Raw genomic sequence first — 27,398 nt, forward strand, 5'->3', positions numbered from 1 at the left:
CAGCTTAAACTCAGATAACCCTGTAGGTAGTTTAGTCAGAAGGAACAGCAAGGGGAATTTTGCAAAATGGATATTTATACCCAACATCCACCCATAAGTAATACAGATACCATGACACCTTGGAAGAGAACGGGGGGGAGGTGGCCAAGAGTTTATTGCAGAGCTGTCCAAACATACCTCACTCCCAAATTCAGTCTCCTTTGGAGTCAGCTCCTCAGCTTTGTTCAAGTGTTACATGTTCAGAAAGACTAGGTGTTGACCCAGGGGCAGATCCCTCAGCTTGCTGAGTCCATGCTCCATCAGTGTAAGTACAATTCAGGCTGGAGTTCCAAGTGTGTTGCAGCTGCTGTGTCTCTTCAGGAACGGAGTGCTGAATAGTGATTTCAATTCACTTCAGTGCTCCCATGTTTCTACCACCATGAGAGATGCTGTCTGTACAGCATAGTTCAGTAATGTGTCATACATATTCTCCAGCTGGAATGAAATACTGGTAGGCAACTTGCTCATCTTGCATAGCTTCATCAGCCAACCACACTTCAGACATCAGAAAACATGCATAAGGTGTAATGAAAAGGCTTCCAAGGGGAAACAAGCACCTAGCTTCCAGGAGAGGAATTGGGAGGACTTCGAAAACAATTAACATTCAAGCTGGAAAAATAATCTTTTTAGTGCTGTGTGAATTACAGTTGAAAATATTCTTTTAAATATTCTGCCTAGAGGGATACCAACAAGCTGTATGACTACAAAAGCCAAGGTGACATCATTTCAGAGAATATGACTGCAAAATGCTTAAGCACAGTTTATAGGATGTTTAAGAAGAGAATTTCCCCTTAAAATACATAGCAGCCCTGTGACACGCACAAGAAAGTCCACTCACCCTTCACTGCAGCAGCTCACTGGTCTACAATTAATGCCATGGATTGTGTTAACATTTTTGTCTCCTCAAAAGTGAATTACTGCTGGGCAAACAAAGGAGAAGCATTATTTTCTTTCACCTTCAACCAAGGGAAAATACCAGTCTTCTCTAGGTAGCAGTGTGCTCTGTAGTGATAAACATCATGGACTCCCCACTTCATAGGGAGGAAGTAAAGCCCAAAATGGGGCAAGACTGAGCACCACTGATGTGCTGTGTCTCAGCATCTACAGACCATGAGTCCTGCTTACATAGGACATAAGGAAAGTCCTGGGTCTAGTCTCCAGTTGTATTCTCTACACCAGTTTCTTCAAGGCACGTCAGCAATAGCATGCTGAAAAGTGAAATGGGTTAAAGGAAGAGAGAGTTGACTCTTCAGAGAAGATCCCTTTGTAAAAAAGAGCTTTTTTGTTTATTCATCTTGACAACATCCTTCTAAAAAAAGGTAATTTTGGTCAATCCAGGTTTTAAAATACTTTTTATTTTTAAAAGAAACTTTAAAATATGACAATAGGACAAAGTTCATCAATATCAGTTTCTGCTCTATAGAGGAAATTAATAAAAAACATCAGCATTTTAAAAAATAAATATGACTAACTGTATGGAAATCAGAAGAATCAAATTCATCTTCAACAACACAGACAGGTATAAATGCCGAAAGTTTGCTGTGCAAGGTAGAGGTAGAGGTAAACCAGACTTTTCAGACCTAGACCAGTTTTAGACCTGCCCCCCTCCATGCACATACTCCCAAAAGTTCATGTTGCTAATAATTTAATTTGAATCAGCCTGTCAGCCTCATCAGACTCAAGCAGGCCTGTGTGCTCCCTGTAATGCTCTGAGCCAGAGAAGTATTTCAGTTTTTGTAGAAATTAGTTGCTAAGCAACCTGCCCCTTGGTTTTGCAACTTGTGCAGCAAGGGACGAGGCAGAAAGATGGACTTTAGCTACTAGAAACCAATGAAACACTCTCCGGATGATGCCCACTAGGACAAGTAGATGGTAGAGCCCTTTTAGGAATTGCAATAGTCCATCAGCTCCTTGGTGATGCACCCAGAGAGCATGCAATGCCGCGCCTCGAAGTCCTCCACTGCAGAGAGCATGGTCAGCAGGCACATCCCAAATCAACGGGTACTTGCTGTGGGGAGAGCTGGTTGCCTTATACAGTAAGTTGCTAGCAATCCCTCACATGGTAAGACACACCCTAAGAACCCTCTGTACAAAGCAGCAAGTATCTCGACATAGTAAAATATAAAAACTAAAAATTGCACTGCACACAGATTTCCCAAACAAACTCAAGACAACAGAAATAAGATCGTACAAACCATTAGTTAAAAAAATACTTTCTTGTATATTTTGAGAGTAAGTGGAAAGAGTCTTCGTGCAAATGTTCAGCCTTGATCAAGCAGAGGACGTAAAATTCTTGTAAACACATTAGTTGCCTTCTCATCTGCTGTGTATGCCCAGCGTTATCTATCTTCTGCAGGATGATTAGGGTTAGGATATCTGTTTCTTCTGTAAATATCACTTCTCAAGTTCCACCGATGTACCATCAAGACACTACTGGTGTCATATCCCACAACTGTTAATACAGTAAAATATAACATAGTGAATAATGGTAAAACATTGTAAGATACAGTATAAATGTAATCCTTTTTGTGTTGGTTTGATTGATAGAGGTTCTATGACTAGAGGTGGATGCTGCAAGTCTGAAGAAGTTTGTTTTCCAGCACTCTGTCAGACTGGTGGAGGTTGACCAAATCACATTTTATATGTCACTATGCTTTACCCTTATGAGCCGGATTCATAGCTGGCCTTAAGAGAAACCAAAACCCCCATACTATATTGCTAACTTGAATGATTAGTGTAGACATAACACAATGCAATTGTTAGGGGTTTTTAATTATTCAAGCTTTGTTATAAACTTATGCATTATTTTAGCTCTTTCTTTATCCAGCCACCCAAACTGAGGTTCACCATGTTGAAACACAGTTTGTCTTCCCAGAGGAAAAGTTACAATGAACACCTGTCTCAGCTCCTTCAGACAATAACTTCATAGACCAAGACTTCGTTAATCCTTATTGGGCAGAAGTCCATTAGCAAGAAGTGTCTGGATAGAAGAAAGCGGGTAGAACATACCTGCAGCCACACAGGAGAGGAAGGAGAAATGAAATACAGGAGCTAGAGCCACCTGCTTGCTCTTACCTTAATAACCTTGTCTGTCCCCGAAGTCAACAACCATCCTCTGGTTGCATCAAAGTGTACGTGAACGATGTTGTGCTTACTGTCATGGAAAGTAGCTGTGGGTGCCCGCCTGAAGAAAGGAATCAAAGAATCAGAAAAGACTGTGACTGCAGGATTTTCCCCCAAAATGTTCTCTATTGAGGAAATAAATATTTGAATGCTGCTTTAAGTCATTAATTCAGCAATCTCTCCTTAAGTGCCATTTTAAGAACTTTCTGGCATGAGAGCTCTCTATCCCTCCCAGCTTGGTGGTCTCCAGGGACCGCTCTGCTTCACTGCTCCCTCTCAGACCGCATCTGCCTGGGCCCTCCTGGAGGCAGGAGTTTTGGCTTACTCCAGTGCAAGCCAGCCCAGTGTCCACACTTACTCTTCATCCGTTATGGACTCATGACAGCTATCACAGACTCTCACTTCAAACTCAAACCCCATCAGTGGGATGGAGGAGCGCTTGGAGCTGCATTTGCCACACACAGCTTTGCCACACTTCCGGCAGTGATGCTGTAAGAGACAACACACAGAAAGCCATCTTCAGCCACAAATCCATATTACTCCTCAGGTCCTGCTGGCTCTATCATCTTGCTCCAGCAATACCCAGCTAAGGCTGTAGCAAACAGGAAAGTGACTTCCAGGGAAGATGAAGGAAAACAGGCTCCTCCTGTTCGGCACACAGCAGCTGATCACTAGCATGGACACAGGGAAGTGGCAGATAAAGCACTACACAAGCTATGTGGACTCTACCTCTCTCCCAAGCTCCAGGCTGATACCATACACCACCTAGTAAATCATCCCTGCCTCCACCACTTGGCATGTGTGGATGTACCTGGGCTTCTACATCGAGTGTGACCAATGTTACAGGGGGGCTTTCAACAGGGTAGAACGCAGAAGGAAGTCCAAGCTGTCCTCCTTTGGTAAGCACAACTAGAGACAAGGAGGACAGGGCAAAGAGCCCTACTATGCACCCAGATGTGTCCCAGCCAGCTCGGCACCTGCCACAGGGCTGGGAGCTGTAATTACCCTGACACCAAAAGTGCCACTTTGGGGGATTATAGGGGTGACAACACCACTCAGCAGCATGTGACACATTAAAACATCTCCAGGTTGAGGCAGGACAGGGATATATCAGCACAGTGTCATTCTGGAGTCTCATCCCAGTCTCTAAGTACCAACATCTACCATCTAATCACCTTGGTCAACTCCTTTGGCCATTTTCAGCCCCAGAAGCACTTGTGTTTCTGTATTTTGATGCTGCCCACCTCACGTTTTCTCATGCACTGGCTGTGTAGGATGACAAGGCTGCCTCATCAGCCAAAGGATAGACAGGATCTGCTGTGATGAGCATTACATAAAGAGAAGATGCAGCTCACTTGTGCCCCAGGCACTTGACTTCTCCAAGCTTCATGAGAACATCCCTTGTAGCATTTTTACACCCCTCTACCAAAAGCCTGCAATCCGCAGCCGTCTCCTACTGGGCAGGAAAACGCAGCAGCATGTTCCAAGCAGACCAATAAGCCTTTTCTAACACAGCCTGAGCAGTTACAGATGTTTACCCAACCTCACTTAAAACAGCTTTCGTTCCAGCACAGTCTCCAAAAATCAGCTGCAAATTTCTTTCTACAACACATTCAACTAACAATAAGCAAAATCCCACATGGCTAAAGCCATGGAAGGGCCAAAACCAATTTGCACAGCTCAAGGCCTATTACATGTGGTTATTATAGGGACTGGATAAGAAAAAGAAAAAAAAAGGAGAAAAAAGAAGTGTCATAAATCAAGCCTCATCAGCAGAAGAATAAGGTGCAAGTTCTCAAGGCTGTAGGGGAAAAAGGTTATCACGATCTATTATGACAGAACAACCTAACTGTTAACACAAAAAGGAATGCATACAAACCTGCCTGAGGCCTATTTTCTTACTGTCCCACATTTGCTTGAAGTTCCAGAAGAAAGGCTGATCACATTTTTGACAAGAGTCACTATCCAGCCACTCCGGGGTCTGCAACACACACACATAAAGACAAAATGGGATTGATCAACAAACAAAAAATCTTCCAATGGATCCTAGAAATAGGACAAAAATTATATGTTGGGGTGCAGTGACTTGGCCAACAAAACTTGATTAAAAATCCCCATTCTCACAAGATGCCATCTTAATTGTTCCCTGGGATGTCTTTTTTGGCTCAGCTCTGATCTGTGAAGGATGCAGGAAGAACACTTCTCATCCGAATCATGAAGCAGGGTTTGATTATAAGACCATAAAAATAACCCAGCAACAGACAAGCTTCCCTCACCTCTCCAAATCTGGAATTAAGCATATAAAAATATTCTGTCCTGTCTGGACAGCATTTACCATCTGCTATTGCCTCTGGTAGGATCTGAGGACAATTAGTATTTGCAATAGCTCATCTGGAGGGAAGTGGAAGGTATATGAAATGCTGATTTGGTTTGGTTTTTTTATTTAGTATTTCTTTCTTTAATACTGTAAGAGGCATTCTTGCTGTCAGAGGTATCTATGATACAAATCACACATAAGGGTAAGAAAGACGAGATTCACCTGAACAAGTCTAAACCCTAAATCAGCTCTTTTCCCCGCTTTTACACAAAGATGAAGAAGAGAGGTTTTCCATTTTCTAACACAGTGTGTAGTTTTGCACTCACATTGTGAATTAAGAGGGTATGAAGATTTAAAGAAAGAAAATATTAAAGGCGCTTCTCTCTCCTGCGGCCAGGCTTTGCTGTGCAGAGTAGTATAGACCAGACACCCTGCAGGGAAGCAAGTCTTACCAGATCCTGAAAGAGCTCAGGAGATGCCTGAAGTGGCAGGGGAGTACACAGAAGGGACAGTCGATCTCCTCCCCTACATTTGGCTCCCCCAACACTTGTCTTGCACTGAGCTGCTTGGGGAACATGGTGTGTCTCCCCACAGTGTTTAGGAAACCCTCTGGGAGATGCGAGACTTGGGAAGATTCTTGGTTCTTGACCCCTCTGCAGCTGGTGGGCTGTCAGTCTGTGTCCTAACCTGACCTAGCAAGAGTCATACTCCTTCCCTGCAGATGACTTCTGCTCCTTTCTCTGCTCTGCCACGACATGAGCTCATCCCAAAGCCAGTGCTGGCAAGTGTGTCCATCTTGTCCCCTCAGTGGGGCAGCCCCAGCCAGACCATGACAGCCCTGCCAGCACTGTCTCAGCGCCACTGCAACACACTCCCACCAGTCCCACCAACCCCAGGAGATTAAATGAACAGTAAATAATGTTTAAAACTTTGTGAGGAAGTCCTATAAGCAAACTGCAGTTGTCTTACCAGAGCCACTGGCTCCCCATGTGCTACAATTTAAAATGGCAAGAAACATAGCTGAGATTAAGAATTGAAAATAATACAAAAGCCAGACAAAGATAAGGTAAGGCTGGTGTAGACCCTCAGCTCTAAGAACAGCTTTGACCCCCAGCCATAAAGCAACCATCTGCATCACCTTCTTCTGCCATTTACTCTAAAGGCAGTTCATTCTACTGGCAAATAATTGTCTTTTCTACCCACAGCAGTCTTTCCATTTAATGCCTACAGATTTACATTGTGTGTTACAGTTTTCATCTCTTACACATAACATTATAGATGAAGACATTTTGCTTGTGACAAGTAACCACTTTGTAGTCAAATAGAAACACAGCTTCTAGCATCCTTCAGATGTTGTCTTCTTACAGCTTTTTAAAAACAGAGAAGGAAATAAAGAATCAAGGGCTAAAATGGTTTCACTCACTCTAATGCAGTCTCAGAGATATGAGAAAATCTGATAACATCAAAGTGAGTACTGGGCATGCATCACATGGAGAAAACCCTTAAACAAGGGCAAAAATATAAAAGCCAAATTCCAGAACAAAATGCTCTGGGACCCCAAGCCAAGGTCGGTATTAAAATCTCAAAGGTTCATGTTTTGGGGATGGTTCAGCACCATGAGCACCCTATTGTGCTACTGATAAAATGAACAAGCCCACATAGCCACAGTCAGAGAAAGCAGCGCACCCATTAGCACTTGCTGCTAAGCCCCCATTTAGCTAATGGTATGTTTCCTCCACTTTTTAAACCAGCCTTCTCACAGCATTGTTGCCTGGTTTGTGACAAGCCAGTCCTTTACCCTTACTGTAGCCTTTCAAAGGCAGCAAATAAATAAAAAGTTTGTATTTCTGGATGTTTGAGTTGCAGCAAAAAGGAAACATCTGTTGGGAAAGAGGAAGCCACACTGCTTTCGTTTCACTTTGGGAGCTGATGACATAATTGGCCATTAGATTAGCATTGAAGACAGCCAACTGGAATGCTAATTCACATTAAAAAGGGAGCTCAGTTCCTCCCTATGCCTATTTCAGCAGGTTTCTTTAAAATCCAATTTTCCACTTAGCTTTCCTTCTTGCTCAAGGGAATCACACATGACTCAGGGCCTCTTGAGAACCAGCAAAGCTGGTGTAACCCATGAGGCCAAAAGCCTTGCTCAAACCCACCTGCTGCAGGTACTCAGGGTGCCTCCCTACCCCCTGCAGGAACACGGCAGAGGTTTGCTGTGACTCATGTCACCAGGATTTGCCACACTGACGCCTGACTCACTCAGCACAGTGTTCCTTCTCTCCCCCTTCCTGAGTCAGGTCTCTGAAATCACCAAGCAGAGGCTGCTCCAGCAGTGCTGAAGACCTGGAGTGCACATTTGCCCCCACTTACATTCACTGACTGCACAGCACAAAAGGAATTAGGAAGGCGTGGGTGAAATCCTACTGTCTGGATCAGCAAAGTCGCTTACCCTGCTTCTACATGGTTACACCAGAGGTAAGCAAGATCAAGTAGTGGGTGAGATTGAAGTCCTAGTTAAATATCTTTTTAGCAAGTATAGGAAAAAGCCTGAGTTGCAGAGATGACAAAGAATTTTCTTGTTACGTTTTCTTAAACCCCCCTAATAATTATCAATCCATTCATTTACCGCTGAACTGATAATATTTCTCATGATGTGCTGAAAAACAAAGCAGAACATCTCACAATACCCTCCCCTTAGAGGTTGTCTTTCAGAGCAGCCTACTTCACACTTTAGCAGCCTACTTCACACACATTTTCTGCCAGACAATTTCCCCTGTACCATATTATCAAAGGCACAGTGTAATTGCTGTAATAACAACTGTAGCATGTCCAAAAAACATTTTTAAAGCCTGGAATAATTTTCTTCAGATTGAAAGTTGCACATTTTAGAAAGGCCCCTTCTTCCCAAGATTGTTTCACACTAAATTGGCAAGAACCAAGCACCTACCTCCTGCCTCTCAACATCCATGTTCCAGACAACAATTCCTCCATCTGCACCACAGGAGATGAGCTGCCGAGTGTGGTGAGCATAGGAGAGAGACTGAACTTTATCACTGAAAAAGAAACAAGACAGTTACTGATCAGCCATCTATGCCTAGCACACAAGTAAGTAAATAAACCAGTACAAACCAGTTGTTTGTCCATATGTTCCCCCCTCCCCATTGTACACAGCAGCCATGGGACGCAAACCAGCCATTGCTGTCTAGCTGGGACCAAAACCACAGTGTTGCTCATCTGGGCAGCATCCACAAAAACAAAAAGATAACTGTCCTGATAAGTGCTTTGGCTGCTCCTGAGATGGAAAGTCCCAGCTGCACTGGGAAGCCTGAACTGCTCTCCGAAGGCACATCTGGATGCATAAACACAGCCCCAGTAAGGCACCTTCTCTGTCAGACAGTAACAACTTTGTTTTTGTAAATCTCTGCAACTCCTAGGAATGAAGCACCGAGAAGCTACTGAAGATTTTCTTTTTGCATTAACAAGCAAAGAGTATTTAAAAAAATAATAAAGGAATGACCAAATTGTTCCTAGGCCTTCTCAAGGCAAGGTAGAAGATTTAGGTGCTTCTGCTTCTTCTTTTAAGGAAAAAGCAGCATGGGAGAAATAATTCAGCTTAAACCCCCAAAGCTGGGTTCAGTCCTTCTTAAAAGAAAGAAACCCAGGTCTTTTCTCAAGCTATTTATAACCTAGGAAACAAAGACCATACAACACTATGATAGAAAAAAACAATTACAAAGAGACAGTAACTGAGTGTACAGTGACTGGAAATAACCATAACATTTTGTTTTCTTTGCTACCACCACTGGCATTGTCTACTCAAAGGACTTCAATGCTAGTGCATTTGCTTGTGCATGTGGCTGCTCCTCCAAAGGAAAATGTGTTTATGGAACAGTTTGGTACAGTACAGCCTGCCTTCACAGTGCCCTCCTGCCAATGGCAGCAGCACCATCAGGTGTAATATTTCTTAGTCCCTGTTGTCCTTGCAACCAGGTCTCTGTGCTGTACAATGCCAGCCAACAGCCATGTCACAGACTAAGATCCAGAGACTAGCCTTGTATTAGGAGAACTAATTTCCACAGCAATAAATCTAGCAGCAGTGCATTAGCAAGCACCATTGGTAGGGTACAAGGGTGATCAGAAAATTTCAGCAAAGGCTCTGCAGTGCTCTGAAATTCCAGTGGCATGAAATCGCTCAGCAGAGTGAAGTATCTCTCAAAAGAAACGTATGAGTATGCAAGAAACTGTTAGACCAAAACCACAAGATTTTTTTCTCTCCAGACCTAAGCCTGCACACAAGCCCCAAATATATGCACTCCCTATACACTGAAACAACCCCGTTGCATTGCTAGTGTTAAAAGGCTAGCAGATCACTGCAACTAGAGCCGTTCTGATCTCTACTCAATGCCCAGCACACGCCTATTCTTCAAAGACATCTTGCTATCCTATGCAAGTATGAGCTCTCTAAGTGCAAAGATGAAGCCTCTTTGCATTGAGGAGATAGTGAAGGCTCCTATGGGTAAAGCACATTACTTAGAAGTCATGCTGTAGGTAAAGTGGCATACAGAAAGTCAGCGTGGAGGAAAAAAGGACTAATTATCCAAGCCTGATGCTCCCTCTAGAGGAAGGAAAGACCTTAGCACCTAAACCCCGAGAATTCTCTGCAGCTGTTCTCCTTTCAGGACCCTCTTTACAACAAAGACGCAGGCTCTGGCATAACACATTCAGAACATTAAGGACTGTAGATACTGTGTTTTACTTCACCACCCTTTGCAGCCTCTCAAACCAGCCTGTGGGCCCAGTGCTGGAAAACTTACTATAAGCAACTTATTCCTGTTGCATATGGACCACAGGGAGTCACACATAAAAGCTTGAGGCTTGTGAAGGACTTTGGGCTGTTTGTTTCCAGGTGTTGCTTCTGCCTTTAGTTTTTCTCCCACAAAAGCAGGAGGAAGGTCTTTGAACGTACTTATGTCCCTGAAGTTCGATGGCTGTTCCTTTTCTTCCTCCAATATCCCACATTATAATGGAATGATCAGAACTGCCAGAGAACAAAACTCGCTGTATTGGGTCCCAACAAAGAGCAGTGACACCACCTGAAACAGGAGATGCATACAACGGTCATTTCAGTGGAAGACAGGACTGTAGATATGTATGTATATATACACATATATAAAGATACAACAAAATACATGGAGTGATTAAAATGCAGGTCTCTTTAGCAAAGGCTAAATGCAGCCACTGTGCTTGCCGGCTGAAAACCTGCTGAAGCCCCATTTCGCTCTTCTGTGGGCAGAGGGCTATGCTGCCACTTGCATGGATGAATCCACTGAGCAGCATAGTGTAGCAGAAAGATGGTCATAGTGTGACTTTACAGCTTTTCATCTCCATCATTTTCAGATTACAAAAGAGAAGCAAGCGTGCAATACTATGGACAACTTCACGTTATCCTAGGACACGGATTGAACTACTTTGTGCTACCTCATGATTGAGCTATTAGCTTTCAATCAGAGAGAGATATGGAGAGAAAATACTGAAGAAAAAAACCTTTTCTTCTGTTAGATGGCAGGATCACATCCCAGGGTTGCTGTTTTTAAAGTGGGACTGTCATCAGTCGCAGCAGTGAAACAAGCAACATCCAAGATGTGTGTATTCCACTTGGGCAAGTGTCTATCAAAACTGTTTTTCTTTGAGAAGCACCTTTCCCCCCACTCCCCCCCCCCCCCCCCCCCCCCAGATTAACACAACTAATTCTAGTCTCACTCTGCTTTAACTAACAGCTACTGATTCTGATGTTTTCTGCCTTAGAAGTTTTCTGATCAGAGGTATGATCACTCCGTTTTTTAACAATAAACCTCCCTGAGCTGTAGCGACAATTTAAGGTCTATCTTCCTTCAATGCTATGCACTAACAAAAGCCATCCTAGTGTTTCCTAGGCGTGTCAAACCACCATGATGCTAATAAGCACAGATGAAGAACCAAACTGGGTCTCCTCCTGAGGCCTTACCTGTGTGTCCCTTAAATGTTGTAACAAGGCTGCAGGACTCTTGCTCTAGTTTGAGTATGGTCACTTGCCCAGAATGATCACCTACAAACACGTGCCGTGTTTCCACATCAAATCTGGTGGACAAATGTTGAGGCAAAAATATTGCTTATACAAGCTTTGCATTCCTTTCATGACTCATTAATTCTTTTAATACAAGTATACTGCAACTTTGTGAATAGTACTTCAGTCTCAAGGAGGTATTCAGAGCGTACTTTTAGGCATCCAGCTCATACCTCTTTATATTAATAATGTAGTCTCTCTTAGTAAAGCAAAGAGTGAGAAAAATGAGACTATTTCAAAGAACACAATTTGTGGTTTGTTATGAAACACCTTTGAAGTAGCCCTTCCCCATGAACAGAGGAATTATAGCACTGATTTTATGCACATGGGACACTGGGGGAAAATCCCACATTCCTGGCTCTGCCAAACTTTTTGTAATATTTGTCAATGATTCTCTCCTCACCTGCCCTCCACCAGCATCATCTGATGACCCAAATTAAAGTGTCCTCCAAAAATTTGAATCACTTGGAATGGTGCATTTTCTGAAGAGATTAAAGAAATACATGACAAATTCCTTTATCACACTCTCAAAAGTATTTAACATTCAATTAAAAATTAAGTTCAGTCTTCATGCCATTTAGACTGGCCCAATGACCAGATTATATAAAGTAAGCCCATGTTCAGACAGTAATTATGATTCAACCTCACTTCCCATGAGCTTGCAAAGCACACATCATCCATACCTACTTTTTTTTCCCTGCCCAAGGCAGGGGATTGGAACTATATGATCTTAAGGTCCTTTCCAGCCCTAGCTATTCTATACCACGTACACTGTGGGGCACTAAAAAGTCAGTTTATTTTAACCCCTGGTTTCAGCCTGAGAACTCCTACTTTTCCACTTCCCTTTCATTTTCAATAAAGCCGAATTAATATTTCTTTTATTGTCAGGCAGCTGGGGCAGCTGTAGATGCAAAAGCCACTTGAGTGCCATTTCTGGAGCCATTTAGTCTTTAGTTAAGCCAAATTCCCAATACATATTGGGCTGTTCCAGAGTGAAGGACAAGTACTCATTATTTTATATTAAAGCAATTTAATTTTTACCATGCACACACAGGCACACTGACCTGATCAGTGACCTACTTTGGTACCATCAATTCTTAGAAGAAAGCATGTTTAAATGAAGCCCTGTCCATATTTATTACAATAGCAGACCACAAAAGGCTGCAGACTGCCCATTGTTTTGCTCAAAAATGCTTAGACCTAAATATGCCACCACAAATTAAGGAGACAGAGCAAGGAGAACAGTTATTAAAATTGGCTTTAAATAACAGTTTCTCTCACAAAGTACAGAACCTGTACAGGGCACAGAATTTGGAGCACAACTAGAAAATGACTGTTTGAGTGCCAAAGAGCAGAAATAAAGCTGAAAGCTCAGCAAAGGATACTGCAGGCCACAGGCGCCTGCGCTGGTGCGGTACCCTCCCAGGCGCTGGCCGCTCTCTGAACAGTGCCATGTGAAGTGTTTGTCTTGTCCAGTGCTTAACACCCACTCCATCTCCAGGACAAACAGAATCATCATGACCCTGCTTTGATGAGCTGGAAATTAAGCAGACAGACGTACAATTGTATTGTGGAGAAGAATATGGGGGCAGAAGACCACAGCAAACACCAGATGCACCCAACTCCTCAAATCCGTAATCACCCACTCACACTTCCCTATAGAAGAAGTTGGTGTTTGACAATCCCACTGACATGAGCTACCATGCAAGCTTGTAAGGTCCCTGCTCTGCATGTTCAGTGTTTGCATGAAAAAGAGCAGAGGGAAGACTTAACTCATTCTATGCCTATTGCAGCCATGTGTCTTCTACAGTAGCACAAGTATTCCTTCCATCATTGTATCATCATCAACAAAGCTGCCATTGTGCAAAAGACTCTGGGCTCTACGTAAACCTCTTTTGAGGTCTGGTGGATCTGGGCTGCAGATTGCGGTACCACAGCAGAATGATGAGTTACAGCACAGGCACAACCCTGCACCAAAGGCAAGTTGCATGTAAACCAGCAAAAAAGGAAATTGGAATAAGATAAAGTAAAAAGAAAAAACAGAAATCCCTAAAAACATCACAGCTGGGTAAGATGAACAATACAGCTGAAGGAATAAATCTTTACTGCTACCTAAATAAAGCCAGCAAAAGCTTTTCATTAAAACAAGGGAACCCAGGCTTATACAGATGGGTTTTTTTATGAATGGCCAGTGGGCTTGGTTGTGAAGTGCTGACTGAGATGACTTTTTAATAAAACAAGTGCCTGGAAAGACATGCAAAGTTATTCTCAGCTGTAATTTAGCAGCAAATGCCACACTCTTCAATCTGCAGCCCTAGTGGTTTATTAGTGTTCTGAGACCCAGCAACGTGTCACGCAAAGCAGGGTGCTTGTATTTGTTCCTGTAAAAGCTGACACACTGGAAAGATTAAATATCTTTGGAAGCTTAAAACCCAGCCTGAAACCTCCATTTGAAATGCAGAAAAATTCTTCAGAATGGAATAAGAAGATGGTATGAGCTGCCTGCACTATACAAATATACAGCACAGATGAGAGCTGTGCTCAAATCCTATGAAGGGGAGCAAGTTGCAGCAAAGAACAGAAGGCTTGCACAAGCCAACATCTGCTCCTGATCCACGCTGCTTTTTAGACCCAGACTCCCTGAGGAGAAAAGTCAATAGATGCATTTATACAAGTTGCCATAACTGTGACTGGCAGCTAGACCAGTTTACAGCGTTACACATGAACGGTGCCCTGATGCTTTCACCCTTGCCCAGAGAAGAGCTCAGATTTTGGCTCTTGTTTCCACACACTTTTAAACTCCAAGTTTGTAATCAAGGCAGACAGATGGGACCACCCAGGAGCCACTTGAGCTCTTCAACAGATCCTCTCTCCTCTCCACCCTCCAGGTATCTCTAGGAAGAAATTCAGTGACCCCACAGGTGACTAATGCTTGTCTCTACCTACCCGTTGGTCGCTTCACCTGCACTAGTTGGTGGAGCGGTACACTGCAGAAAGGGCCATAATGGGACGCATGCTTTTGCAATCATCTGATGGGCTCATTTACAGGCCCCAGGGGCTTGTGTACACCAGGAGTGCTACAGGCGGACCTAGGCACTTCTGCAGGACTTGCAAACCTGGCTGAGATCAGACTGTTCAAGGCCTGTCCAGGAACGTTTTCTCAGCACGTGGCAAATGCTACTGCTAGCGTTGGCTCCTCATGGTTTGAACTGGCTGTAGGGATACCTGCCACCACCCAAGTCTCCTCAATCTCCTCCCAAAACTTCTTCTAAAAGGCAGGGCTTGTACCTTTTACTAGAAGTGGTGCCCATGGATGGTGAGACAGTGCTCTCTGGCAGGTATGGAATAGACATTAATGAAATAAGTACATTCCAAGAGGTCGAAGGGATGTACATGCTAAGGCTTTGCTTACCCTCTCTCCCCCAAAAGAGCTTTCAGCTGAGGCTGCTGAAGGGAGGGAAGGGTTTCTTCAACACCCATAGCCTCACAGGTATGTGAGGAACACACGCACACACATCAGTCTGGGGATCCCAGCAGCCTGGAATCACCACACTCTTTCCACTCCCAAAACCAGTTTCTGCATCTTACAGTTTCCATCAGCTTGAACAAGGAAATTACCAAACATCAAACTCTGGGAGCAAGGGAGTAAAATGGGACAGGGCTCCATGTCCCTGAGGGACACATCATCAGTGAGCATCACGCACACTGGCTTAAAGAGCCCAAAGGCAGACACTGTTTACTGTCAGCAGTCACTGTGGTTTGGGCTACAACTGAAATGGTATTCAATTTCTATTCTGGGCTCAGTATTGCTTCACTTGCCCCAAAATAAGTTAACAACTTTCAGATAACACATCATCTGAGAATCCTGACACAAAATGACCAGAAATTAAAAACTTTTCCATGCTGAGATGGGCAATCTAGGAAGGAGGCCACTGCAGTTGGGACTGTGGTCACACTGTGATCTCTTCTGATCTCCTTCTCTTTCACCTCTCTTCTAATCCCCTGTTGTCCAGCATTTGGGGGATGCCATATGAACGCATGGAGCTCTTCCACAGGACAACCCATGGAGGTTCTCCATGGTATCTTCCTATGCAAAGGATTCTGCAGCAGCAGCACATCTGGCACACTGCAACAAAAGGCCAGAACAGCCTTCGCTTTCCTTTATCTTTTCTTTTAATTTTATGAGGGGTTCTCCCCAGGTCTTGGGTGGGTGGCCACAGTCAAATGGCCATTCTGCCATCCTGCCAAGATATATGCTGTATGTTCCCCCCATCAAAATTTTCAGCCTTTTCCCTCAAGAGCTTGGCAAGAAAACTGGTCTCATACATATGCTGTTCTGCATATACAGCAGATTTCAGCTCACTCTTCCTCAGCTGTGATTAGCCTGCAAGATTGAATCCAAGCAGGCAAACATATGACCTAATAACAAAGGGTGTGACAGAACAGTCATAGGACTTTTCAGTGCAGTGCAACAACCCTTAAATATAAAATCTAAGTGTGTGAAACTTTGGTGATTGTGGGGCAATCACAAAATTGGATACTAAAGACTTGTACCGTCAGACTGAAGCAATCATATTTAAGATTCACATATATATTTTATCATCACTGGATGTTCTACTTCAGCTTTTACAAGCTAAGAAAAAAATGAAGGCATTCTATCTCAATTTTACAGTACAGCAGACATTCATTAAACAGCTGAAGTAAAACTCAAAGGCCAGTGCATGTTAGCTGTGTTCTGCAAAAATCAAGATTCTCTTCAGGCCTTAAAATCTAAATGTTACAAAGTGATCTCCAGAGACTCCATTTAGAGATTTGAATTATCCTCTCAACCTTTCAAGGTGTAAGACTCAAATACATGAGTACATATATATTTTAAAATGTATGTGAGAAATCTCAAGCCAACATATAAGATGCCTCTATACGGAAACATAATGCTTAGCATATGTGATATGATACCAGATAATACCATGTCACCTCCTAGTCTAACAGCAGATGAGAGATAAAAAGAAATTCTTACATGTTTTAGTTACTTTTGTAAGAATACCTGTCCCAAGAAGAGTGTCCTTTAGAGGTTTGACAAGCATAACTAACTAGGTTTCTTAAAACATCACATTAGTGAATACCAAAATATAGTTAAAAAAGGCATGGATTAGCATTTCTTGACCTTTTACTATGGCAGGTACTCACTGATAATCCTGAGATTACTGAAGCCAACAGTTACTGGAATATAACTAGACTAACCCCAAAAGCTACAGTCCTGAATGCCTCAGCCCTAAAAGATGGCTTAGTTTCCTACAGCGTTTCATTAGATACACTGGATCACTAAAGATTAAAAATTAATACTCCTCTTCCCCAAATGCAGCCTGGATTTTGGCCAGTTTGTTGTCTAGAATGATATTTCAAAGGAACATTTAAAGGGAAAAACAGAACATGAAACAGCTCTTTAAAAGTCTTGTAACCTCAGAACAAAGCACATTATAAATCTGTTGATAAAACCGGCATTTACATTAGTCAAAAAAATAAAATCAATCACGGCAATTCACCTCTCCATTCCCAATCTTTACAAGAACAATTAACAAAAATTAATGATAACACAAACCAATTAACATGCATCATGGTTCTTACCCTGGTAACTTTTCACTAGTGTCATCTTGTTGTAATCTTCTGATAAAATGAATTCCTGAGGGAGGGAAAAGAAAAACCTAGTGAAACAGTGTTTGGAAATGGAAAGGTTTGAGAGTGGTTTAATTTAATTTCGTTACCAAGGTAAACTCTCCCTTCTTTGCAACCACAGTACTGTCTACACTTTTGCTAATTTTGAGTACCTCCCTCTGAAAAACTGAACTTTGTAAAGCTGCCTGAGAAACAACATCACAAGTGCTTACTGAACAGAATGGTGGAGATAAAAGATGAACTACTAAAAAAAGGAGTCAAAAAAGCTGACAGTAATTCCTGGCTATGAGCCAAGGTACTAGGAAATGAGAGACCTGAGGTCTGGCTTGTAGCAAATACCTATTACTCAGGACTGCCTGGGCAGAAACCTGCATGTGCATATACACATGTACCCGTGGGTATGCATACATTACACCCCCACCTGAACACTCAGGAAACTCAGTCTAAGTATGTAAGAGTCCCTTGAAATCACACAGTCCAAACTATGTACCAATAATCATGGAATGGTTTTTGTTGGAAGGTCCTTTAAAGGTAATCTAGTTCCAACCCCCCGTCCATGGGTAGGGACACCATCCACTAGACCAGGTTGCTCAAGCCCCATCCAGCCTGGCCTTAAACACTTCCAGGGATGGGGCATCCACAGCTTCCCTAAGCAAACTGCACAAGGGTCTCACCACCCTCATAGTGAAGAATTTCTTCCTAATACCTAACAAAAATCTGTCTATAATGCATACTGGGAAAACATTTTAGGTTTCTGCTCAAAAGTCTCTCAGTGCTTCAGATAAATAGAAACTCAGACTTTCTCTCCCCTTTGGTTTTATTCAACTATTGGTTAGCATTTATACTGGTGCCTTAGAACCAAACTCTCTTACTTTGCTACTGGTTCACTGTGGCTAACAAACAGATGTGCATGGGATGAAGGGTGGCTTTCCACACGATGTAGCTACCCAGGGAGAGATGGGTGGTGTGACCTAGCTGGGCTCATTCCTGTGGCCAGGAAAGAACACATCTATGGGGACTAGCTCTGAGCCTGCTGCCTTTGTGCTGCTGTTTAACCACCAGTATGGCTTTGCACAAGGAGATGATGAAAACAGCAGCTGAGAGTCTGCATGGCAGCCTTGGTTCTGAGAAAAACCCCATGTGGTTAAACTGACTGAGCACCTGGGTGTCCCTGACACTTGTTTTGAAGAGGAGAGTTGCTCAAAGCTGGGGAAAAAAAGTGGCCACAACAAAACTCCTGCAACATCTCTCTGGAGGAAACACACAAGCAAACGGTAGGCTCTGTGGCACCACCACATGAATTAGCTTTCAAACTGCTGTCAGGTATCTACAATGTGTACACAACATACTCAGGGAAACACCAAGAAAAAACAAGGTATGTAAAAACACATCGCGTTAATAATTTATAGCTACCTACACAAAAGCTCCCTGAGCTAATCTACCAAGGGGACTGAAGAAGTGAAACCTAATTCAATCTGAAACAGGGTAAAAAAAGACAGAAACATTATAAACACAAAATAAGCTAATTTTTAAGGCATACAGTTGTGAAATGTTGGCTGTAAGCACTGCCAAAACCACTGTGCAACAGTAGAGAAGACTGGATTTCACGAGCCTACAGACTCTATGGCAAACCAAACATTTAAGGCAAAAGAGCATGAGAAGACATTCCAATCTCCAAAAAGCCAGCATTTACCCACAGTTTCCAAACAGGACTTAAAAAAAAGTCACTCAGCATTTTCTGTGGGGTCACTGTAGGTAATCTGCATGGCTTTCAAGCACTAGGACTACCCTAACACATCACAGCTACTGCTTGGCACCAAGGTGCAGAGGCCACAGTACTAATCTGCAGAACATCTACAGGTCCCAGCTTCCAGGAGAACAACTGTGAGTGATTTGAGGCAGCTATGCATTCTGCCGTTTCCAGGTTTCTGTTTATAAAGTAGTTATAACTGCGTTCTCTTGCTCTACTTCATCTTCTTTTCCTTAATCTGTTCTGCCTCCCATTAGCTTTCCCCCTGGCAGCTGAGGACTACAATAGGGAGTGTTATTTAAACAGCAGTAACAAATCAATTAAGTCAGCTGAATTTCTATACCAGGGTCACCTTAACTCTATAAACCACCAAATGTTAAAAATCTGCTATACCTCCTTAGCTACTTACAGGAGAAGTGCCTTTCACTAACCACTCCCTAAAGAACACTAAACCACCATATGAAATGCTTTACTACAAAGCCTACTTCAAGCAAGGACATTTGCTATCAATGTCGATTTTCTACTATTGTTACTTAAAAAGAAATGGCTTCAACTACTGTAACACATGGTGGGATAATATGTCTACCTTTCCTACCAACTTGGCTGTCCTCAGCTTTGACTGTGGTGGCACACAGATGCTGGTGGGATGAAGAACGTGGTCTGCATTCTCATTTTTCTTTGCATTTTTCCCCTTGATAAATCTGATGTGGACTGTTTGTTCCATGATCGGAGCAGTCCCATAATTCAATCGGAATACTGAAAAGGCTTTTGAGTCTCCATTATAATACAGTGAATCAAACACAACTGCAGTTTGTAAGGTTTACCCAAGTATTGATTAGCTCTGTATGCTTTAATACAAACCACAGCTACGCGCTATTAATACACAGCTCCATCCAAAGTGATAAATTAATACAGTACAAACCAAATACAGTTCCAATTAACCTGAACACTGGATAGAATTTTTTCCTTCTCCCCAACCCCCAGACTTCTTGCTTCTCATTTTCTTCTTTGAAAGCATATCATAATTTGCAATGCATTTTCTTATTTTGCATTTTCTAATCTTTCTCCAGGTCTTTTACTCCCTGCTCCCCATTACACTATTATCATATGTTCTTCGATTGCACTCATTTCCCTCTCCCCTTCAAGGCCGACCATATTAATTGCATCAATAGACAGGTATTTTACCACAGGGCACCTTGCTCAAGAAATTCATGCCCTATTGCACATACATTGTGTCATATGCACTACAAAAACACCAACTACATCTCTTTAACATTTTAGCAGCAGAAACTGGTTTTCAATCCTTCCGTACATAGATGTTCTGCTCCTCTCAGAGCTGCTGACACTCAATTCTCATTAGGCAGCTTTTTGGCTCTTCTTAATCAGCTAGAAAGGCTGGGGTGACCCACACAGCTTAGTCAGTGCTTGTTAACAGAAGGAAGAAAGATTTCCTAGTCATAGTCATGTGTGAGTCCTTTTGCGCAGGAGGGGTTGAGATCTATCAGAGTGCACAGGATGGTAAAACCAAAACCCCTCCTTGTAGGGCTTAAAAACATTTTTTTTTTTTTTTCTGGGAAGATCACTCTTTGCTCTTCACAGTTTTTTTTTGGAGCTATTTTACTATCTTTTTTTACTGTACTGAAACCGTTAATGATCAGTTTTGGCTGTTTCAGGTAAGCTTATTATTGCAATAATAAGACTTGGTACCATGAAAGCCTTCACAAAGCAGAAGGAAGTCTTAAGCATCTGCAAAGACTGTCCAATGTAGTGCCCACTGTTGTGTAGTCTCAACTATACCTTCATGGAGCACACCCTCCTCACACTGAAACATATACATCCACCACAAACTTCTCTTGAGCCTAAGACCTCTGTAAATCCTCATCCTGGAAATATCAGTATCCTATTTCAAATTACTCTTGTTAAGGCAAACAAAACCCATGCTCAAGTCTGTGCCATTTCAGGGTCATGGGGGTGCTAGACATGGCACAGGGTCTAAGGAAGAGCCACACCTTCCCAGAGCTGCAGGTGGATGACAACTGATGTATCCCCAAATAACACTAGAGACCTCTGCTTAGACCACTGAACACATTTCTGAAAGTTAATAATCTTAATAAATTAGTTGTGTTACACATTCACAGCCTAGTTCCCAACCCAGGGAATTTAAACTCTTGATAGGTGATGCCATTTTGACAGCACACTATGGATCTCCTTAAAGGCTTGACCTCATCCCATTAACACAAGTGACTGATAGCACTGCCATGTCTCCCAGAGAACAAGAAGCTTGCTTCAGAAATGGAAGAGAATGAAGACTCTTAAATCTACTGTCAAGACACTGTACCTACTGCAAAGAAAGCTCTGTAAAATTATTACTTTTTTTTTCACTTTTGAAAGTACAAAAACTGGGAGAGGACAAAAACTATCATGTAGTTTTCCTGAAGGAAAACTTCCCACAGTGGTGGAGGGTAAGGGTGCACATTGACAGGTAGGTCCTGACTCAGTCTCAGATATTCAAAATGCTGTTTATGGCCAACCCTGTAGATATCTGCAAGATCAGATTATGTGGAAGATGACTTACCCGAATAAGTACCATCCCTAAGGAAGAATTTTGAAGGGGTTATTCTGGTGCCCTTTGGTCCTTGTGACCCTGCTCAAAGTGTCTAACACCTTCATCTAGACACGAGCATGGTCAGCTAAAAGGATCAATTTAATCAGCTACCTGAAAACCATAACCCTCATTTAAATCTAACCAGAAATGGGGAGATTTATGCTATTTTAAAACAGTTTCTAGGATAAGTAACACGGTTGTCTCCAAAGCTAATTCACCTCTTCTTTACTGGCTGCAGACCCTAATGATTAACTTTATCTAGGAAGCTAACTTTCAGATGAATAAAATTAGGTGAGGAACCTCATCTTGGCTGTGGGAGTTTCCTGTCTATTGCAAGTAACAGACTTTTCCTCTGTTGCCTCTTGTTGTGGTATTCTTGAGAGATTTGCACCTTTAAAACATGTTTTTCTCCACATCTGAGCAAGGAATTTATGACCATGACAAAGTCTTTTGGCTTCCAAAAGGCACTTCAGGCACTCGCTAATACACAAAGCAACAGAAATGACATTCCTTCTCAAAAAAAAAAAAAACAAACCCCCAAAACAAAATAAACAAAACAACAACAACAAAAAAAACCACTTTTTTTTTTCCACTTTAAGTACCACTGCTTTTCAAGCAAGATGTTAGACAACCCTTCACTAAGAGAATGGTGAAACGTGTGCAGCCTTCATATTGAGAAGTTGCAAAGGGTCGAAAACAATCTTTTCATCTCTGTAGAAACAAAAATTGTCAACCTGTTTCACAAGGAAAGATTGCCATACAAGCTCACCTCATGGTGGCTTTGCTGGAAGATCTATCTGTCTGTGACTATAGCATTGCTGCCCATCCTTCTTAAAATGCACCATACACATTCCTGATGTTGTAACTAAATTCCACACAGTTTACAAAAATTTCATGCAAAACAAAAAAGGCAGCTCCGCTTCCTTATCTCCATTTACACCTGAAAGTAAAAGCAGTACTTCTGGGCACTACCAAAAGGTTAGTTTGAGATTATGTGGCCCACTCAAGGGTATTGTACCAGCTTACAGCCCTTGCCAGCAGTCCTTTCCTTCTACACAGTCAAAGTGAAGATGTAGAATGATTTTCAGCAATTTTTTTGGGCCCTGCACTCAGCATACCAAAAGATGTTGCGCATTTGCAGAAGTACTAACATGGAATAGCTGACTAATTCCCAAATATTTCAAGTTACTCAAGTAAATTCCATGTACTTTCCCTTCAAGGGCCACACAATCAACAATAAGTACCCTGAGGTCACCTTGTTGAAGTAAATTCTCTTATTGTGTGGTCACTGTGCCCTGCTTGTATACTCCTGTGCTAAACTAATCATCATCGCTGTGCCCAGGAGGAAAATTCTTCCTTCAGAGGGTAGTTGTAACCCACTTCAAGTACCTGGGGATTTTTTTCTAACACTCCAATACTGCTGGGACTTGAATAGGGGGTTACCTGTGCCATTCTTCCATTCCTACTTCCACTACTTCTTGTAGCACATGACAGTTGAGGCTTCTCTTACAAGCCTTAGGTTTGCTATGGATGGTAACATTTCATCATTTGTGAAAGTTTGTGGAGTGCATCTTCTGCACAATCCTTTACCACACAACTGCCTGCAGCTACAAGGGACTAAATCAAGCAACACAGACAATCCCTTCCCCCCTCTTTACCTTCTTTAGCTTCAGAATAGGAAAATATTTGACTCCATTCAGAGTCAAGCACCCTCTGACTCTTCAATGCAAAATGCTCCCAGACAAAGGACACATCTCTTCCATCATGCCAAAGAATTTAAATACCTAATTTACAGTGCCTTCACATTCCTCAAAGGCCTAATGAAAACGAAAGTGCCTAGTAGGACTGGCAAATTACAGCTATTTGAAAAAGTGGGAAGGAAGGAATTTCAGAGGTGCAGGGAATTCTCTTGCAGCTGTCCCATTTCCTAGGTACAAAAGAAGAAATCTTCTACAGGCACAAAAAAAAAAAAAAAAGACAAATCTCTGCTACAAGCCATTAATAGCTTTATAGGTCAAAACCTTCATATCTTTGATACGGCTTACAGGCAACAGCTAATAGGGTCACACACCCTTTCCCAAACACCATCTTTGTCTTTAGTGTAGACAGCTGCCCTTACATCAACCTGCAATGCTCATTCAGTTATAAAGTACGTAAGGCAGAGAGAACAGCAGTAAAAATCTGAAATGATGGTAAAATGATCTTAAACAGTAAGAGAAGTCTATTGATAAGGCACAGGCAAAAAATACCTCTCTGATTCATGACCCTTCTACAAAGTGATATAGCTCTTTACTCATCACCCCACAAGAAAAATACAATGAATAAGGTCAGCTGCTACCCTCTGCCCCAGATCTACAAACCACTCTTGCTTTAATCCCATTTCCTTTCCACACACACATCTCAGATGTTAACAAACCAAATCTCTCAGAAGCAGCACTGCATTAGGAGCAACTCCTCTGAAGGAAGTGAGAGGAAAACAAAGTCTGAACTCTGAAATTTGAAAAAGCAGCTAGATATGGAGCAGAAATCCACTTTCTGCCTTTCAGAAGATGATTTTTTCCCCTCATAATTGCTGCTTTCAGAACACTGGTACAGAATAATTAACAAGGCACTCAAATTTAATAAAGCAACAGCTGCTTTTCTGCATTGTTAATTTTAAAAGGAATATGCAAATTAAGACAGTCTGTTGAGTTGCCTAATAAGTATTGTAAACCCCACTCAGTCTCTTTGTGGAAGTTGGAATTACATTTGTAATAATCTGCCATTTTCTACACTACAGGTTCAGTTCCACTAGCAGTTAAGTTTCTCTCCCAAACACTAGCAAAAATATCCTCACCACAACATCACACAAATACTTCTCAAAAGGGAAGCATTTCAACCAGAAATCTTTGGATGTACTTACTGAGATTGTACCATTGTCTAGACCTATGGACAGCCTTCTGGTTTCCAGGTTAAAAGACATGCATGAACATGGAGCTGAAAAAAATGAACATGTTGATGAAGTTAACAAAACTGATTCTCAGTTTCTTGAAGCTCTGGAAAGCCTAAAACTAGCAAACATGCTTTATGATGCTGTTCAGCATTCTGCTTCTGATAGACAAGCAAAGTGTTCTTGCAATTCATTTAACCGTATCTTGTTAGGACATGGAACAACAGCTATTTCTTGCTCCAGCTCCTTCATTTTTTTCTTACTAGTTATCTGAGAACAGGCATGTCATACAAGAGCAGTGGTGGTGTTTTGATATAAGAAGCACCTGACATTTCAGTATAAATCTGAGAGATTACTTAGCTGAATAATTTAGTTTTTTACATTTGCCTGAAGCTCATTGACAACAAAACACTGTATTATGTCACTGTATTATTGCAGCCTATACCTGCAGTAAGAAAGTTAACCTGTAGGAATCAACATATCAGCCAATATTAAGGACTCTGAGACCAACTGTCCCCTACTCCATTTCACCACAGACAATGCTATGATGGTATCACATATTCTGGCCAAAGTAAAAGATTGTGACAAAAACTAGCCACTGTTTTATTATATCACTATTACTGTAATAAACACCATGCTACGCTCTTCAATCGCACACAGATCAGTTGTACTAAGCTCCCTAGAGGATCTGGCAGGGTTCGCATCAAGGATAGAACCAGAATTTTCTTGCAAGAATTCAAGAGCTATGCTTGGTTTCACTGAGAAATTGTGAAGTTGCATTCTGAAGGCAGGGATTGTTTTTACTACCCAACACAGCAGCATGCGGGTGCAAGTCCTCCTGTCCCAACAGAAACCTTCAGGAATTATTTTTCAGCAGCAGTTGCCAACTGCAGCCAGGGGCAGGCATTCTTGCTCCTTTGTTAGTGACAAGAGACCTTTTAAAATCATATTCTTGTGATAAATAGAGAGTATAGTCACATGTGCTTTTAGTTCTGCTTTCCCCCGCCATCCGCCTTGGTTTCTACTCTCCACTGCGATTACACAGTGGTTTTGTTACTAACAAGCCTGGAGTCCTCTTTTTTGCAATACTTTGTATCTGGTATATTCACAATTTGTGTAATGTCTCACCTAGGATTAAACAGTCCACAGCTCAGCAAATCTTCCTCAATGGTTTAGTTGGCAACAAAGCTATATGAAGAAGAAAGTCTATGTTGACTGGTTAACAAAACTTTTTCTACCTTCAGTATTATCTCTCCCTTAAAATATTTCCCGAATTACAACCAACTGCAAGCACAAAGCCTACCAGATCCACACACAGGCAAGCATCTCAATTTATTTCTTTCCTGCAAGGGCTGACAGAATTAAATCAAAGAAAAGGCTTCAGTTCAAGGAAACTGCCCGAAAGGAAACACCTAAGTTAGGGCTACCAAAATTGCTCCTTCCCGTAACTCTCCCTCAGAAAAGGCAAACTCAAATTCTCCCTTCATATCATAGTGCATTACTATTATATTGAGACTTCTTCACTGCAGCTGAATGAGACAGTTGTAGGAAAAACAGATAAAAAAAAAAAAAAAATCTAAGCAGAGTAAAAATCAAATCCTTTTAAAGGCACTTAATGACAGAACAGCCATATTCCACACATCAGCTCTCAAATTCTAGACACTGTGCATACACTGAAAGAGTTACTAGAAACTCTGCAGGCAATAAACAGCTCACAGAGAAGTTCTCAGGTGAATTGGCTATCTGAAGTATGCTTTTCCAAAATAGATTGAAACACTTCAGACACAAAAGGTACAAGCAGCTGCCTTGACACAGTCTGATTACCAAAAAACAGTCACTTTTAAATTCCAGACCTGTGTGTACACAGTCATAGCAGTGTAAAGATATTTATTTTGCTATAGTCATCTTCCTAAGGGAATTCTTCAGTAACACATGCTCTTAGAAGAATCATTATGTCAGCACTAAAATTACATCCAGACTAGCTACACTAATGTGATTAAACCAATGCCAGTTGTAACAAGACTGCAGCAGCTTACACTTCAGTGAAAATCAGATACTTAAGCACTTAGGCTCATTAAGAAGAAGGGGGAAAAAAGGAAAAAGTACCCCTGAAATAACCCCAAGAACCCCAACTCTGAGCTTCTGAGATGTTTAAGATTCTTTTAAAATAACAGCCAGGAAAAATAACAGCCCTCTACTTCAGCACCTAGCTATAATTTGGATTTCAGACTGGAACAAGATTAATCTGAACTACTGCAGAGGACAGGCAGGATATTCCTGATGCAGAAGTCTGGCTGCAGTCTTTGTCTTAAATATAGAGCAAACAAACAAACACTGATTTTAGCCTTTGGACAATGAATTACTGAGGAAAAGTACTTCATTTCAAAGAACTTCATGTTCTCAGCAGTGTTTCACCTCTATTAGAGGCTGACAGAAGTAGAAGAGAAATACAAACTTTGTACCGACAGTTTCAGCCTCCCCCTGCCACACTGAAGTGCCTAAGTGGCATAGGTTAAGACCAAAGAAGCATGCTTTGTGCTGCACGTTTTTTATCCCCCTTCTCAAAACAAAGTATTAGCTATGAAAGCCATTATAAGACTGTGTATTATCTGCCTTAAAGACTGGATACTCCAGTACTGTTCCTCCCTACAATAAATCCTTTACTCTGTTCACATCTGTGAGAGGTTTTGGGTGACTGGGTCTTTTTGGTTTGTTTTGGTTTGTTTTTTTTTTGCTTACTTCTTTTGACTACAATTCCTTTCTGTGTCTCCTGTCACATATCCAACCATGGTTACCCATCTATTACCTGTTACGCATGCGTAACCAAGGGTCCACACCTAACCATGAGGAGGGTTT

At 41.9% G+C, this 27,398-nt stretch overlaps 1 protein-coding gene across 2 annotated transcripts in view; it reads right to left on the bottom strand.

Moving 5' to 3' along the window:
* Positions 1-2,236: 2,236 nt before the first annotated feature.
* Positions 2,237-27,398, bottom strand: part of WDFY2 (WD repeat and FYVE domain containing 2) — a 65,315-nt gene continuing 40,153 nt past the window's right edge. For both annotated transcript variants that reach the window (XM_057425048.1, XM_057425049.1), the window contains exons 3-12: positions 24,516-24,589; positions 17,211-17,265; positions 12,971-13,121; positions 11,487-11,599; positions 10,449-10,575; positions 8,430-8,535; positions 5,042-5,143; positions 3,521-3,651; positions 3,115-3,223; positions 2,237-2,491 (exon numbers count right to left, since the gene is read on the bottom strand). In XM_057425048.1, coding sequence (XP_057281031.1) covers positions 2,462-2,491; positions 3,115-3,223; positions 3,521-3,651; positions 5,042-5,143; positions 8,430-8,535; positions 10,449-10,575; positions 11,487-11,599; positions 12,971-13,121; positions 17,211-17,265; positions 24,516-24,589 — 998 coding nt within the window. In that variant the 3' untranslated portion in view covers positions 2,237-2,461. The remainder of the gene's footprint in view (positions 2,492-3,114; positions 3,224-3,520; positions 3,652-5,041; positions 5,144-8,429; positions 8,536-10,448; positions 10,576-11,486; positions 11,600-12,970; positions 13,122-17,210; positions 17,266-24,515; positions 24,590-27,398) is intronic.

The sequence above is a fragment of the Pezoporus wallicus genome, unplaced genomic scaffold (assembly GCF_028554395.1).
Source record: "Pezoporus wallicus isolate ANWC-B61680 ecotype Strahan unplaced genomic scaffold, APGP_CSIRO_Pwel_v1 contig_6488, whole genome shotgun sequence".
Taxonomy (NCBI): Eukaryota; Metazoa; Chordata; class Aves; order Psittaciformes; family Psittacidae; genus Pezoporus; species Pezoporus wallicus.